A 17887-nucleotide genomic window follows, 5' to 3' on the forward strand; every position below is an offset into this window, starting at 1 on the left:
TGCAGAATTCTTTACTAACAATGAGGGGTCGGTTGCTCAGTATTCCAATCTTTGGGAGACATTTAAGGTCTGGGTGAGAAGGGTCCTTCTATCTGAAACTGCAGGCCTTTTGAAGTCTGAGACTAGAACTTGCAGGGGTCGAATCACGGCTGCGGATCCTAGAGATCATTTACAATTACACTCACAATAAAGACATATTAGCTGATATTAATAAATCACTACAAGAGTTCAATACACTGGCCTCCAGGGAAATGCAGTATATCGCAGCCCCGCCAGGCCACGTAGATATGGGGAGGGGAATAAAGCAGGACGGCATTGGCCAACTTAATTAAAAAGGAAAGGCAACAAGCATCCTGGCTACGGATGGTACTGTGATCACGAGGGAAGATGGGATAAACCGGGAATTCACAAAGTTTTATACCAAACTATATTCTAATCAGGACACTAAATCAATTGCTGAAATACGCGATTATCTTAACGAGCTGAAACTCCTGAAGCTACCCTCAAAGGTCAAGTTGGCTCTCGAACAGCCGGTTACTTGTGAGGAGATAGTTAAAGCGATTAAAGACCTATCATTGGGGAAAATCACTGGGCTCAGACGGTCTGGGAGCTCAGCTCTATAAAGAGTTCCAGACTAAGCTCGCCCCTGTATTGCTAAAGGTATGGGAGGTATGGGAGGAGGCATTGGAATGTAATATACTACCGGAATCTATGAGAGAGGCCGTAAGCATTGTATTATTAAAACCCAGATGACCGATGCAGGACATGTCCTCCTACAGACCTTAATAATTAATCAACTCCGATTCCAAGATATTTGCGAAGGTACTGGCTACCAGGTTGCTACCCAGTATGCCTATCCTGGTGCACCCATATCAGTGTGGGTTTGTACCAACTCGATCCACTGCCCTGAACCTGCGTAGACTCTTCGGGGTCATGGCACAAATAGATTAGGGTGCAAGTGCTGCTGTGATCTCCCTGGATGCTGAAAAGCCTTTTGACTCTGTATCGTGGGGATACCTATTTGCAGTACGGAAAGCGTTTGGAGGGGGCCCTTACTTTATTAAGTGTGTTTGATTATTATACACAGCGCCTAGAGCTAGGGTTCTCACGAACCAAACGATTTCTGAAATGTTTTTACTAGGAAGGGGTAAAAGACAGGGCTGCCCATTCTCTCCAATATTATTTGCTTTAACTATTAAACCAATGCCGGCATTTATAAGACAAAAACACGGCAATAAGAGTATAAGAATGACAGGTCCGACCAAATCAATATCACTATATGCAGATTACACACCTTTATATATCCGGAACATTGAATCAAACTTGGCACCTATTATGAAAGATGTACATAATTTTGCTGAATTTTCAGGGTATAGAATTATTAATTCCAAATCCGAAATATTCCCACTAACCCCAACTACTAAATGCCCGGCAAACACCTGTGGGCTTAAGTAGTCTACACAACACATCCGATACCTGGGTATATTGATTTCCAAGGAGAAGCATATGTTATATACAGACAACTACGAGCAATTGTTGCAATCATTCACTACAAAATTTCCGATCTGGACCAAACTTCCCATCTCACTATACGGCCGAATAGCCATCCTAAAAATTGTGGCTCTTCCCAAGCGTCTTTATTTCTTTAGCAACATACCTATATGGCTGGGCAGAACTTTCTTTGGAAGACTCCGCTCTATGGCCTCTGAGTTCGTGTGGAATGGAAAGACAGCTAAAATGAAATGGGAGAAGATGGTGGAGCCCTATGGCACCGGGGGCATTGCAGCTCCGGACTTTGAACTTTATTATTTAGTTGCACAGGCTCAATTGGTTAAGCACTGGTACAACCCAGCAGATACTTTGCCCCACATATGTATAGAACGCTATGTAGCATCCCCGATTGACCTCAGTCCGTTCTGTTCAGCTCATGCCATAAAGACCATTGCCAATTTGACCCAGTGAGTGTGACGGTGCGGCCTTGGAGGGCGATCTATAGAAGATTGCAGAGAGAGACACCCTATGACCCGGAAGTCCCATTGTGGAACTTCCCAGATATCTCCCCCACATTCGACGAAGCGCTTCAAAAAACATGGGATCCAAATAAAGAATTCAAAATGCGAGACATGTTCCCCAATGGGAAGTATGTAATTGTGACTGACTTCAGAAATGCAGTTGGCAGGGGACCACTAAAGGTGCTCCAATATCATTGTATGAGAGCTGTGTTCAATGCTTGATGGCCACTGTTCCCTGATGGACTCCCCCCCACATGCATGCCTGCAAGCTGCGACATCTGGTAGAAGCTCCAGAGTTTCAACATTATACTCATTAATACAGACACATACCCCGACAATGAATAACGTCAAAAGTAAATGGGAGAGGGACATGGGGGCAGGGGGGACAATAACAGAGGAGAAATCGTCCAAGCATTGTCAGTTTACCAAAGCTGTAGCGCTAAATGCAGGTCTCCGTCTGATCCAATTCAAACTGTTGAACAGGCTTCACTATACACCCGTCAGATTGCTAAATTTTTACGGAAGATTGTACAGGGGAGTGTCCAAAATGTGGGGAGTAACAGGCCGGATCATTCCATATGTATTGGTCATGCCCAGTAGTTACTCGATTTTGGAGAGATGTGGCAGATATTATTGAAGGGATACCACAAATACCAGCCTCTCACCCCACCGAAATATCTGTTCAGAGACATTGGAAAAATGGCAGAAACCACTAGAAGACTTTTTAATGTTTCTTGTATAAGAGCTAAAAATGTATTCTGCAAAATTGGAAAAGCCCCTTGGCGCCAAAATCAGAACAGTTCCTTCGGGAATTGGCATTTGTAAATGAATGTGAGGAACAATGTGTTAATACTATCAAAAACCAGTCGCCCCAAGGACATTTGGGCTCCATTCAGAATGTATTTGTGTGATATGGTATCAGACCATAAAGCCTCTCTCCTAGGCCTATGCCAAATGTGTAAAATGTAACTGTAAAAAATGTTTGTAAATGCATGTTAACAAACCTGTCAGAGAATGTCATCTGTAACTGTCATCCTGGCCCAGGTAAGCATGTGTGTTTCTCGTGCCCCTGCCCCCCCAAGCCACCATTTTAGGGCTGTGAGCCCTCGCTGCACCCTAACACCCGCAGCAGTTCCCCCTCTGCTTGTCCCGCCCCCTGTGACCTCCCCCTGGCCCTTATTGGCCGTGTGCAGTAGGATGCCATGGAGGGCCTAACCCTGGGCAGTTTTTAGCTTCCTGGGCCATTTCCATCTTGGCCCAGGTAAGCATGTGTGTTTCTCGTGCGCCTGCCCCCCCATGCCACCATTTTAGGGCTGTGAGCCCCTCGCTGCACCCTAACACTGACGGTAGCTTCCCCTCTGCTTGTCCTGCCCCCTGTGACCTCCCCCTGGCCCTTATTGGTCGTGTGCAGTAGGATGCCATGGAGGGCCTAACCCCTGGCATTTTCGCTTCCTGGGCCATTTCCATATTGGCCCAGGTAAGCATGTGTGTTTCTCGTGCCCCTGCCCCCCATGCCACCGTTTTAGGGCTGTGAGCCCCTCGCTACACCGAACACCCGCGGCAGCTTCGCCTCTGCTTGTCCCGCCCCCTGTGATCTCCCCTGGCCCTTATTGGCCATGTGCAGTAGGATGCCATGGAGGGCCTAACCCTGGGCATTTTCGCTTCCTGGGCCATTTCCATATTGGCCCAGGTAAGTATGTGTGTTTCTCGTGCCCCTGCCCCCCATGCCACCATTTTAGGGCTGCGAGCCCCTCGCTGCACCCTAACACCCGCGGCAGCTTGCTTCCCCTCTGCTTGTCCCGCCCCCTGTAACCTCCCCCTTGCATTGGTCGGGTGACTACTCAAAACTCACCGACCATATGCAGCCCTCTGCGGCTAAGGGCCCCAAGGCAAAGGGCGGCTCCAGCTGAGGCGGCTCCAAGATGTGTCTACAGGTGTCTGCAGGGGAGGCCAATGAAGCCAACAGACACCAACAAAAAACTGTAAGTGTGGCGTGGGTGGGGTGTAGAGCAATTACTCTACTCCAGAAAGCCCTGCCACTCTACCTTACCTTTCCATAATGTAGACTACCTTAGACTTACACCATGCATACTTAGAGAGATTTGTTACCACCAGCCCAATTCTATTCATGGCTGGACTGTAAATGTGTTTAACTTTAGCCTGTGCCGCATCTGGATAAGATTATTAATGTTAGCATGTGCACACTTAGATGGAATTCTTAACTTTGGCCTGCGCCGCATCTAGATAGGATTATGAATGTTAGCATGTGCCACACTTAGATGGAATTCTTAACTTTTGGCCTGCACCGCATCTATATAGGATTATGAATGTTAGCATGTGCCACACTTAGATGGAATTCTTAACTTTAGCCTGCACCGGATCTGGATAGGATTATGAATGTTAGCATGTGCCACACTTGGATGGAATCGTGATCACTAGCCTGCCTCACATATAGATATGATATTGAAGATTAGCAAGTGCCACACTCGGATGGAATGGTGAAAGATAGCAAGCATCACACCTAGACATAACTGCAAGGACAGCAATGCCAATAAAACAATCCACTAACAATTTCACCCTTCTGCATACACCTCTCAAACTCTAACCAAACACAACCACAAACCTACTACACAACAATCCGCACAAACTTCACTACACTGCAACAACAAAACAAACCACACATAGACTCGCACAACAGCACACGACGACTTCCGACCGTAAAACACCCCAAGCCCAGCCAACGGACCCACCGGGCTGAGGCTGCCAACAGCACATCACTGCTCTCTTGCACTTTTCCAGCTTATTCCCACTAACTCACCCCTCTACCCCTTTTTCAGAGCCGCCAGAGCGCCAGGGGACCACTTCGGTGGTGATAGTGGGCGGTACAAATATCCTTTAACATTAACATCAATAAATAAAGTTTCAACAAAAAAAAAAGGCCGCTCAGCAGGCACGGATCCTTCGGCAGGGATCGAGAACGATTGTTCCAACCTGTCCAGGGGTCAAAGCAACAACGAGTGCTTTCATGAGATCAGGACAGAGGAGTCGTGCTTCACCAGGACTTGGCTGGAGGCAATGCTTGTTGGCTGCAGCGGTCGCTTTGGACTCTTAAGGGGGCTGCACTTCTTTGTAGGGGTCTTGGCTCCAATGATAATGTGGCAAAGAAGGGTATGGGGATAGAGATGTCAAAACAGGGGTTTGGAGGCAGCATGCCAAAGAAAGCTGTCTGAGAAAAAAGGTGGGACAGTACACAGAAGGGGTGCCCGCATTGAGCCTGTAACATAAAAAGAACGAGCAAACCCTTGGCTGCGAAAGCAGTAGTCTGGCATTAAAGACAGAACAGAAAAATGCATCAGTGATATGACATGCAGTGAGATGGCTGTGCGTTGTGGTCAGTCAATGAGTCGGCAGCCAATGAGTTGTCACATATCCGTCTTCCCTCCATTTAGAAGTAAAATACCTTTTGTGTGTAGTTTTATAAAAGTCAATAGTGTTTTAAAGGGTACCTTCTAAACTTTTTTTTTTTCCAGCCTAAGAATAAGGGGGAAACTATTATAATGAAATTGCTTGACGATATGTTTTATTCTGCAGGGGACGTCCGGGTCAGTGACCAGTGACTACATCGAAAATGAATATCAGAACAACACCCATGGATCGATCACATTTTCAATTCGCAGCCACCAGTACCAACTGGACTTTGCAGGTGTGTTCGAAGTCCGCATTCGACATTCTAGATGATGTGTTGCTTTATTGAGGAAGTGGCCACATCACCTACAGGTTCTGGCCTTTCCACCAAAATGTAATGAAATTCTGTGATCAATAATCATACACAGTATTTTAAAGCACTTACTGCCACAATTGTGTTGTTTTTGCATTGTGAACATGAGGTATCTTAATATTCCCTGTTTAGAGGACCTTCTTTGATCAACCTCCGAAAGGATGAAAGAAGCAGATTGCCAAACCGTGTGATTTAGGCATGCAACTTTCAGGTTTCACAGGTTTGAGCAGATTGTGCCCTGACAAACAGTGGCAACGGGGAATAGTCAAACATTTTCAGTTTTGGCTTTTAGGTGGCACTCTAAACGCTACCTTTAAATCAAAACTACAGATCTGGTAAGTGAACAATGGGGGGGAGATGGGATGTGAGCAGAGTGAACACAGCCTGTGGGTGTTTGTTTTCACCTATCCATTGGCCGCACATAGCCGTGTTAATCCTAATGTCCATTCCCTTCCACTGCCGGCTGCTTCACTTCCACGCCCCCTCCACTCCTGATCCTCCCCAGCCCAAAACAATCCCCCTGGCATCTCTTTGATCTATTGTTTTGCTTTTAAAGCGATTCTCAAGAGATTTCTTAGCAGTCTTTTGAAGGGTAATAGTTTAATTGGAGCGATAAACCAGTTCCTCGTGTAATAAAAATAGTCTTAACCAATTGTGCCTTTAGCCTCTTGATTTATTAGCAATGTGCGTGTCCTTGCTACTGTTCTTGCACGGAATTTCTTATAAAAACAAGCATTATCAAAGCCAACAGTTTTGGCATGTGCATTGGCAATGTATGGGCATGTGTTAGGCACTGTAATAATATTCCCAGGTAGTAACATCATTTGCTATCGCTTGCCATTGAATGACCATATATAGTACCATTATTGTGGTGCCTGGGAAATTCTTACCCCATGCTTATGCAAACGCTGAAACTTTTAGCTTTTCCAATATTAAAAAAAAAACATTGTTTTTAAGTACCGCGGAAACAGGTTTTGCATTTACCCAACTCGATTCCCGATTTCGGAATAATGAGAGGGGTGAGTGGGAGAATACAATTAGGCTGCAGTCCACAGAGGCTGGGATACTGCAATCAAGCTGCTGCCATGAACTGGGTCTGAGAATGTGCCGTCAGTCTGAATTGATGGGTGTGTGGGCGCGCACTTATATTCTGCAGTGCACAGATGCGAGGACGCTAGTGCCGTGGTGTTGCAGCATGACGGGGGTGAGAGTACAGCCAGGCTGCAGTGTATAGGAATTATTTTCTTCTTACTACTTTCCTCCCATAGGTTCTATGTGGCATGCTTTCTGTTTGTTCGCACTCCTGACCTGACTTACTGGAAGTAAGTAAAGCCTTCTGCTTTACTTTCCTTGTCTTTGGCTCTTGGAATTTTTTGAGGAAACTGATCAGTCTATAAGACTATCAATACTGAGAGACTAAGATACTCTCTTTATGGATTTCTTGTATTGTTATAATTGCACACATCACCCTAAAATGAAGTGCGATTAGGATACTTTGTATCCTTAACTTTTTCTGTGTTGGCTTTTTGGTTACTTTTACAATGTGCCTAAGATAGGCTGGAGGCAGCGTATATTGTTCTACTGTGTTTTATTCTTTTTACCTGTGCACTTTTGCATTAACCACAAATGACGACTACTAAGAGAGTCTACAACTCGAAGACGGCCATGCTACTAGGTTTTTACCTGTATTTTGGCCTTCTTCCTGCTCTCTCGGGTCAGGAATTGACATAGTATGGAAAGCCCTTTCCCAGGGAAAGCTCCTGCTTTCCCAGTCTGAGGCATTAGCCATTGCCACTTTGAATAGTGCAGATCCTTACCAAGGTGAAACTGGGCAGACTCTCAGTTGAAATCACTTGACGGTGATTGGACCCCTGGACTGTGTGAACAACCAGTCTCGACCCCCTGCTCGAGGACCCGTGCCTTCTTAGCCCTAGGAAGTGTCCCTGGCCAACCATTGGACTGACCAGCTCTCTCCTGGGTACCTCGCTGTGGCCGTTGCCGTTCTTAGTGCATCCTTGGACTTTGAGGATCTTCACACTTGTACTACAAGATGCCTGCTCCTGCATTTTCAGCCTTTTTGCAGAAATGTAAGCGTGCAGAGCCTGCTGCTTTGTTCGTCCATTGAAGATCACCTGTCACTGATTGACTGACTGTGGTGACTCCATTGCAATCCGTCTTACTCGCTCCTTGGTGTCCTGAGGTCAAATTTTTATCACCTGGGTGTTTGGTATCTGGAATCGAGACGCGAGCATTGTGACTGATCGAAACTAAATCCTGACAATGAAAGTGACCTTTGCTCCCGCAAACCCTTGCCCTACCTCGACTGGACCTACCACAGAAGATTTTATCCCCAACGGAATACGGACCCCCTCTCCCATCCCATGTTCTCCTTAGGGTTACATAGGCGTAACGTCCTGTCCCTATCTCACTCTTTCCTGTCTTACAAAGTGTTAAGGAACTCTTTTATTGTTATTCCAAATTCTCTGTACTGAATGTCATTTCTGAGTACTCACCTGTGTAACACTGGTTCTCCAGCATGGGGTCTGGCATGGATTCACATGCTCATGAATATTGTCTGTCGTCAGGCTGGGAATCCTCGGTAAAAGAAAAAACAGTTTGACTTTCACTTGCAAACTGTATTTCTCCTCTAAACCAATCACTGTATTCTGAGTCATACTGCCCCCAGCCAATGACTGCCCTCTCCCCAAGCACCTCCTCTTCAGGCTTTTACCGCACATTCAAGCGTTGGCAGTCCTCAAGTTTTGCTCTGTGAGCTATTCTACGGTTTTCATGGTTTTTCCGAGGAATAAGTCCTATTTTATTCAAAACTGAGCCTGTGAACTCTTCTCTTCATCGGCCGACAAGCGGGGAACCTGTTGTCAGTGCATTTCAACGCACTTCAAGGGCAAGTATCATCAAGTTTTCTCCTAAGTTTACAGAAGTCCATCAGGCCTACTCTGCACCTCCGACCATGATGGAGGAGAAGGAGGGAAGTTCCTTCTTCAAGCTCTGCTCTAAATGCAGACAGCGGAACTTGTTTGTGGAGGACAAACACCTTCAATGCCTCTACTGTCTCCACCCAGACCACAAAGAAGGGGATTGAGAGATCTGCCTCGGGTTCTCCAAGAGAACGATGCAGGATCGTCACAGTAGACTGGCGGCATGTCTAAGCGTCAAGGCCTCTGCCCTGTGCCCAAAGCAAGGTCATGCCTAACCCAGGACCGGCCGGTCCGAGGAGCGGGTTTCTAAGTCCTTTGAGGGCGCTCCATCCGTGGGGCCCCAAGACAAGGCCAAGCACCGCAAGTCAGTTTCCGTCGGGATCACTCTGCAAGCGCGTCCCGCGATGGGCAGGTCGCGATCTACCTCACCATTTGCCTCCATCTTCAGCCATCGATCAAGCTCCTCCTTAAAAAGTTAATCGGCCAACCCGGCTAAGATGCGGGAGAAGCCTGAGAAGCCTAGGGTGGAAGAAAAGGTGGCCGACCTGCCCAAGAAGGCCCAGGCAGCACAGGACAAATAGTAGTCGGTGATTGACATGGTGGCGGCTGCTCTATCGAAGGCCAAAGCGGCTGAACCTGTGAAGGAATCCCCCGGTTGCGCCCAGGGTGTCCCTACCCTCGAGCCGGGAGGCAGTCGCTGAGCCCAGTTCCGACCACTCAGGGTGCAAAACGAGGGGGGTTAATGAGGTCCCAGTCCAGCCACAAGACATGGATGTTTCGTCCTCAGACGAGGAAGACCAGGAGTCTGTGCACACGATTCACGAGAACGTGGAGGATGACGACAGCGGAAACGACGACGTCACAGGGCCTAGTATGCCGACCGCTCCTGCTCAGCCGAGGGATGCATCTCTGGACATCCTTTCGACCCTACACATGTTGGTGTCAGAAATACAGAAAAGGATGCTGCAGGGCCTGGCATCTGTGGCCCTGGAATCAGCCTCTGACGGAAAAAAAAGAGGACGCACCATCCAATGCCCCTTGATAAACCTCCACACCCACGCCAGGTGCCCTGCCCCCTGAGGGATCCGGACACGGGGACGAACACTGCCACAGCGACAATGGACGAGGACATCGTCACGGCAGGCAGATCGCCGCAGCCGAGAACATCCCCACTGGATGAGGTGGGGTTGTTTCATGCCATGGTTGCCAGGCTTCCACTCTCTTCCAGCTGACAACCGAGGAGACCAAAAATAAATACTCCTATACCAGAGGCGCGAGGCCAAGAGGAAGACCATCATGGCGGTGCCCCTCCTGGATGACATGTGGGAGGAAGGCCTGGCCCTGTTGAAGATTTCTGCCACGGCCCCGGTCAAGCGGGATAGGCTATAGAAAAAGTACTGGGTGCCCTAGTCCGCTCCCAAGTGCCTACGGTCACAACCGTCGCCGGACTCTGTGGTGTTGGCGGCTGTGAGGAACAGATGGTCTAACCCCTCGTCATCATCCTCAGTCCCCCCGATCAGCGAGGGGAAGAAGTTGGATGCCATGGTGAAAAAGGTCATCTACTCTTCTGGAGTTACTGCCCGAAGAGAAGCGGGTGGAGGCCATCGCACGCCTCCAGGAGGGGGAAGTGGCTATGGACCATGCCATAACAGTGGCCATAGACACCGCCAACACCAGTTTCTGACAGATGGGAAACGGTGTCTGCCTCTGTCGTCGAGGCTGGCTGAAGGCCACACATTTCTGCCAGGAGGTCCAGACGAGGGTGCTGGACATGCCTTTCGATGGAGACAACCTCTTCGGGAAGGCCGTTGACGAGTCCTTGCTGGCCAACAAGATGGATACGGAGACGGCTTGTGCCCTGGGTACTCTCCAAAAGCACCGCTCTTCCTTTCGCTCCTCTGGAGGAAAGTCAGTCAGATCGACAAAAGGTTTTGGTGGAGGCTCCTTTTCGTACCGTCAGCCCTCCCGGTCCACGACCCAGGAAGCCTAGAGAGGCCATTCCAGCTTTCGGTGGAGGTGGTCAGTGCCGTTGTTGCCCCCAAGGCGGTATGCAGGCGCCGAAGCAGCACTGAACCGGCCAGGGCGTCGGGCCCTCACCCATGCACCCCGGTGGGAGGCCGGCTGACGGGATTCGTCAGCGTGTGGGAAAAGATCTCCACCGACAGATGGGTGCTGGACGCTCTCGCCCACGGGCATACCATGGAGTTTCAGCAATAGTGTCGGTGGATACCCCCCGCCCAGTCACCAGGCAGGAGCAGCACATCCCTCAGCTCCTACGGGAGTTATGGGCCATGCTAAGAAAGGGGGCGATAGAGCTAGTCCCACGACGACTCTGGGGCTCCGGAGTCTACTGCAGATACTTCTTAGTAAAAAAAGACCAGGGGCTGTAGGCCCATTCTGGACCTGCAGCATCTCAACAGGTACCGCAAGTCCCAAAAATTCAGGATGGTCACATTGCATCACATACTCAGCCAACCGGAGAAAGGAGACTTCTCCAGCATGGGGTCTGGCATGGATTCACATGCTCATGAATATTCCCCGTCGTCAGGCTGGGAATCCTCGGTAAAGAAAAATCAGTATCAGTTTCGTTTCTAATCTGTCTTTCGTAGTAGTAACCAATCACTGATCTCTGCGTCATACTGACCACAGCCAATGACTGCCATCTCCCTAAGCCCCGCCTCTGGCAGCCATCTTCAGATTTTTACCGCACGTTCAAGTGTTGGGATCCTCGTGCTATTGCTCTCGAGCTTTAGTGCTTTTTTCGCGCTTTTTTCATGGGAAAATGTTCTCTTTTTCGGTCAAAAGAGCCTCAAGCTCTACCGTTTCTTTATCCGATCAACGGGGACCCGTGTCGGATTCTTCTACGCCCCTCAAGGGTGAAGATTTCGTCGAGCCACGCTTTTGGAGGACTCCAGAAGTTTCTCAGGCCCATCTCGGACATGGCCCAGGAGAAGGGAAGCTCGACGCCCGGAAAGCTGTTCAGGGTCTGCCCTGGATGCCAGCTTCAGAATGTCTTTAAGGAGGATGAACACTCCCTTTGCCTCCACTGCCTGCATGAGGACAAGACGCACGTGGAGAAGGACTGTGCGTTTTGCGGCAATATGTCGGAGCGGATCATGAAGGACCGCCATCTGCGTCTCGCCAACTGGCTGGAAGGGAAGAGCCCGTCAGGCGAGAAAAAGAAGAAGAAGTCCGAGCGGTCTTCTAAGACCTTTGAGGGCGCCCCGGCGACGGGGGCCCAACAGAAGGCCAAGCACCGCGAGTCCGCTGGCACCGGGAGCGCCGAACGGTCGGGCTCTACGGGTGCCAGGCAGGGCGCATCCTCCCCGGCACCATCAACCACGAGCCAACGCTCTGGCTCGGGTAATAGGAAGGCCGAGCACCCGGCGAAGCTCCTGGAGAGACCCCGGTCGAGCTCGAAGGCCCCATCGGAGGGGGAGCGAGGCGGTGACCCTCCCCCCAAGGAGAAGGCGGTGAGCGCACCTAAGGTGGTGAAAGCCGTGATCCACCCGGCCAAGACCTCTATCGTGACAGTCGCGGCGGCCCTGGCTCAGCCTGTGGAGGCTACACCAGTGGTGGCGACCTCGGGGCCCAGAGTCTCCCTGCCACCGCGGAGGGAGTCCTCTTTCATGCCCATCGACAGGACCCCGTGAAACCTCCGACGGAGAAGAAAAAGGGGGGGCAGGAGGTTGTCGTCGATTCGGCCTCAACCTCTGAAGAGGAGCTGATCGAAGTCGTATGCCACGGCGTTGGCGTGGAAGAAGACTAGCCTGTCGGGAGGGACCCCGACGTCGGAGACGACGATAACGTCGAGGGTGCCGACGGGGCTCCTGACCGCCCGTAGGAATCCCCTCAACCAGTGCCGCAAGACAACTCGGCTGCCATTTTGTTGGCTATACAGTCCTTATGCTCGGAGATAAGGATGAGATTGCCGTTACCACCAACGGAGGAACCGCTCCCGACGGGGGACCCGGAGCCAGGCCCTTCTGGGAGCCCTCCTCCTAAGAGAAGAAGGATTCATCCTCCACCTCCTTTTCAACCATCGCACCCTGCTCTGCCCTCCTCCCCGTGCACGACCCGTGGGGATGATACGGGGACGGACACGGCCGCGACGGGTACAGATGACGAGGTTTACGACGAGGATCTCCCGTCGTCACCTTCTCCCCGGGCTTCCCCGCCCGACGAGATTGGATCGTTTCATGCCATGATCGCCAGGGCATCCGAGCTTTTCCAGCTCTGCCCGGAAGAGAAGAAGAAGGAAGGTTTCCTTTATCAACGGTGCGAGACCAAGAGGAAGACGGTCCTCGCTGTACCTCTACTGGACGATATCTGGGATGAGGGTCTCGCCCTCCTCAAGAACCCATCCACAACGCCTGCAAGAAGGGATCGGTACGAGAAGAAGTACCGGGTCCCGGACGCGGCCCCCTTGTGCCTTCGGGCACAGCCGACCCCGGACTCGGTCATCTCAGCGGCGGCCAGGGAGAAAGCGGGGGGGGCCTCGGCCTCTACGTCAACCTCCCCGCCGGACGGCGAGGGAAAGAAATTGGACACGATGGGACGCAGAGTCATCTCATCGGCAGCGACGACGATTAAGGCTGCCAAAGCCTTGGCTATCGTAGCCCGCTACGACAGGGAGTTGTGGTACAAAATCGCCCCCCTGCTGGACTTCCTACCAGACGACAAGAGGGCGGAGGCCCTAGAGATCTTGCAGGAAGGAGAAGTGGCGTCGGACCACGCCATTACGATAGCGACGGACATCACTGACACTGGATTTCGCCAGTTGGGCAACGGCGTGTGCCTTAGACGGCGTGGATGGCTTAAGGCAACGGACTTCCGGCAGGACGTGCAGACCAGAGTCTTGGACATGCCGTTCGACGGGAGCAACCTGTTTGGGAAAACACTGGACGATTCCCTACAAGCCATCAAGACGGACACGGAGACGGCCCGGGATCTTGGTGTTCTCCAGCAACGACGGCCGCCCTTTCGGAGCGGCGGAGGCAAGCAGGGTGCCTCCAAAGGTTTTGGCGGCGGATTTTCCACCTATTGTAAAGCGGCCCGTTCGTCGTCACAGGAAGCCTACAGGGGACGAGGCAAGTCGGGGAGACCCCGCCGTCGTCGCCAGGGAGGACAAGGCGGCAAAGCCTCGTCGAAGCAGGACTGAACCGGCCGTGGGGTCGGGCCCCCACCGAAGCACCCCGGTGGGAGGCCGGCTGGCGAGCTTCGTCAGCGTGTGGGAGTCCATCTCCACCGACCGATGGGTGCTGGACGCCCTGGCCCAGGGTCACGCGCTCGAGTTTCTAAAGAAGTGCCCGCGCGTCCCCCCCGTGGCCAGGAAGGAACATCACGTCCCTCAACTTCTCTTGGAGGTAAAGGCGATGGCGATGCTCAAGAAAGGCGCCATCGAGCTCGTCCCAAAGAGGCTTCGGGGCTCCGGAGTTTACTCAAGATACTTCCTCATGAAGAAGAAGACGGGAGGATGGCGTCCCATCCTGGACCTACGACGACTGAACAAATTCATCAAGGCACAGAAGTTCCGGATGGTCACCCTCCAGCACGTCCTGGGTCAGCTGGAGGAGGGCGATTTCCTGTCGTCGTTGGATTTGGAGGATGCTTACTTCCATATCCCCATCCTAAAGGGACACCGAAAGTTTCTCAGATTCGTGGTCCAAGGGCGTCACTACCAGTTCAGAGCCCTTCCCTTCGGATTGAGGTCGCCACCAAGGGTGTTCACCAAGTGCCTCGCACCGGTGGCGGCGCGGCTGCGTCTGGAGGGGATCCACATCTACCCCTACCTGGACGACTGGCTCATCCGAGCAAAGACAAGGGAACTCGCCGCGGAGCACACGGCGAGGACCGTCCAACTACTCACGGACCTGGGATTCTCCATAAACTACGCCAAGTCCCACCTGGTGCCCGCGCAAGACGCGCTGTTTCTGGGAGCGAAACTCGACACAGTGGCGCTTCTAGCCTCTCCGTCGGAGGAAAGGACGAGGGCCATCTTGGGCATGGTGCAGCGGATGCTTGTTGCGGACGCGGCCAGGGTGGGGTCCATCAAATCCCTCCTCGGAATGATGTCTTCTTGCATTTATCTCATCCGCCTGTGCAGGATTCGGATGCGCCCGTTACAGGAGTTCCTGGAAGCTCGCTGGATTCAGACGACGGGCAGCTTCGAGGACAGGATCACACTCGACGAGAGCTTCCGACGAGCGATCCGGTGGTGGGGCACCCGCGCGCATCTGACGGCGGGCATGGACTTCCAGACCCCGGGCCACCAGAAGACAGTGACCACGGATGCCTCCCTGGAAGGGTGGGGAGTGCACACCGAAAATCTGCACGCGAGAGGCCTTTGGCTCCCGACGGAGAAGTCCCTCCATATCAACGTCCTGGAGCTCCGGGCAGTGTTTTGGGCCCTCAGGTCCTTTCTTCCATCCCTCAAGGGCAAGGTGGTGAGGATCTTCACCGACAACACCACCACCATGTTCTACATCAGGAAGCAGGGCGGTACCAGATCCCCAGCCCTGTCCAAGGAGGCGCAGGATCTGTGGCATTGGGCCGTCGCCCAAGGGATTTTTCTGGTGCCGTTTCATCTGGCAGGAATAAAAAACACCATCGCCGACTCGCTCAGCAGAGTGCTCCGCTCGTGCCACGAGTGGGAGCTACAACAGGATCTAGTGGACCGCCTCTTCCGACGGTTGGGCACTCCCCAGATCGATCTGTTCGCGATGGCGACGAACTCCAAGTGCCAGAGGTTCGCCAGCAGGTTTCCCCAGCCGAGGAGCATGGGCGATGCTTTCTCATTCCCCTGGGAGGGCCTGTTTCTTTACGCGTTCCCTCCATTGCCGTTGCTGATCCGGCTCATCAACCAGCTCAAGAGGTCACGGTGCAGGATGATCCTCGTCGCACCTGCGTGGCCGAGGCAGATATGGTTCCCGGACCTTCTGGACTTGTCAGCGTCCTTGTCAATCAAGCTGCCAGTGGACGCGGATCTTCTCTCCAGGGAAGGAGGCGCCATCCTCCATCACGACCCGAAGTCGCTGAACTTGCAGGCCTGGCTCCTGCAGCGTTAGAGTTTGGAGGCTACGACATACCGGCCGACTGCAGAGAGGTTCTTGCAAAGGCCAGGGCGTCCTCAACTCTTAAATGCTACGGACACAAATGGAAGAGGTTCTCTGTCTGGTGCCATGCACAGAAGATTAACCCTCTACGGATTACGGCTCCTCAAGTACTGCCGTAATTACTGACGCTGGCCAAGGCTGGACTGACGCACGCTTCCATCAAGATTCATCTTGCTGCGATCTCCCGATACACCAGAACCACGGGACGGACGTCTTTGTGGTCTCATCGTCTGGTGAAAGAATTCATGAAGGGACTGTTCAGATCGTTCCCGCCGGTGAAGGCTCCGGCCCCGGCGTTGGAGCTCAACGTGGTGCTGACCAAGCTCATGGGACCTCCGTTCGAGCCTCTGCACTCAGCTCCGTTGAAGTTCTTGTCGTGGAAAACAGCATTTCTTGTGGCCATCACCTCCGCACGACGAGTGGGAGAGATCCAGGCCCTTTCCTGCAAGCCCCCGTACTTGACTTTTCACAACACAAGGGTAGTGCTCAGGACGCACCCCTCCTTCATGCCCAAGGTGCCGTCGGACTTCCACCTCAACGAACCCTTGGTGTTGCCTGTTTTCTTCCCGTCACCTTCGTCGCCGGCTGAAAGGACTTTGCACTCGCTGGATGTGGCTAGAGCGCTGAAGTTCTGCGTGGACCGCACGAAGAGTTTTCGGAAGATGTCACAACTTTTTGTGAACTTTGGACCTGTCAATCAGGGGAAGGCTCTCTCAAAGGCTTCCATTTCCAGATGGCTCTCCGGCTGTATCATGTACTGTCATCGGTTGGCAAACCGACCGCTGCCCGGCCGTCCGAGAGCCCATTCCACCAGAGCGATCGCATCTAGCACGGCGTTCCTATCTGGTGTGCCCCTGCTGGACATCTGCAGGGCTGCTACGTGGAGGTCGACGCACACCTTCACGAAATTCTACTGCGTCGACCGGGATTCCAGGGAGGAGTCCAGGGTCGGCCAAGCAGTGCTACGCAACCTGTTCGCCTAAGGTGAGCCTGCTGAGAAGGTAAGAGATGCTTAATGTTGAGTTGTTGTATTGCTTAATGTTGAGCCTGTTGCCACCTCCCGTGGTTGTGCATGTGTGTACTGCTATGTATTCTTTATTCATGAGCATGTTAATCCATGCCAGACCCCATGCTGGAGAAGGAACAAGTTACTTACCTGTAACTGTTGTTCTCCAGCATGGGTCTGGCATGGATTCACATGCGAACCCTCCCGCCTTCCCCTCTGCGGCTCTTCACTTGGTCATACTGCCACTTCACATGCTACCAAATCTGAAGATGGCTGCCAGAGGCGGGGCTTAGGGAGATGGCAGTCATTGGCTGTGGTCAGTATGACGCAGAGATCAGTGATTGGTTACTACTACGAAAGACAGATCAGAAACGAAACTGATACTGATTTTTCTTTACCGAGGATTCCCAGCCTGACGACGGGGAATATTCATGAGCATGTGAATCCATGCCAGACCCATGCTGGAGAACAACAGTTACAGGTAAGTAACTTGTTCCTTCTTGACGTTGTTGGATCTGGAGGACGCCTACTTCCACGTCCCATCCACCGGAACCATCTAAAGTTTTTAATGCTTTGTAGTGCAGGGGAGACACTACCAATTCAAGGCCCTCCCTTTCAGCCTAAATTCGGCGACCAGGGTGTACACAAAGTGCCTGGCACCAGTGGCAGCCCATCTGCGTCTACGAGGGATATGCGTGTACCCGTACCTCGACTAGCTCGTCTGGGCCAAGGCAAGGGAGGTAGCCGTCGAACACACAAGGAGGACCATACAACTACTGACGGATCTGGGGTTCTCCATCAACTATCCAAAGTCCTGCTTGACACCATCACAGAACGCACTGTTCCTGGGAGACAAGCTCTACGCGGTCTCCTGTCTATCATCGCCTTCGGAGGAGTGGGTAGCAGCCATGCTGGGGAGAGTTCAACGGCTGTTGTCACTGAAGACCGCCACGGTGCGGACCATCAAGTCGCTGCTCGGCACTTCGGCCTGGTGGACCATACCATCTTGTCCACCAGGCTAAGGGATACTGCCAATT

The 17887-nt window shown here is 52.1% G+C and overlaps 1 protein-coding gene across 1 annotated transcript in view; it reads left to right on the forward strand.

Moving 5' to 3' along the window:
• LOC138521214 (protein mono-ADP-ribosyltransferase PARP12-like) overlaps positions 1 to 17887 on the forward strand; it is a 693870-nt gene that overhangs the window by 626536 nt on the left and 49447 nt on the right. Inside the window, exon 9 of the mRNA XM_069633866.1 lies at positions 5604 to 5715. Coding sequence (XP_069489967.1) covers positions 5604 to 5715 — 112 coding nt within the window. The remainder of the gene's footprint in view (positions 1 to 5603; positions 5716 to 17887) is intronic.

Source organism: Ambystoma mexicanum, chromosome 13 (genome assembly GCF_040938575.1).
Source record: "Ambystoma mexicanum isolate Mex_15411 chromosome 13, UKY_AmexF1_1, whole genome shotgun sequence".
In the NCBI taxonomy this organism is placed as follows: domain Eukaryota; kingdom Metazoa; phylum Chordata; class Amphibia; order Caudata; family Ambystomatidae; genus Ambystoma; species Ambystoma mexicanum.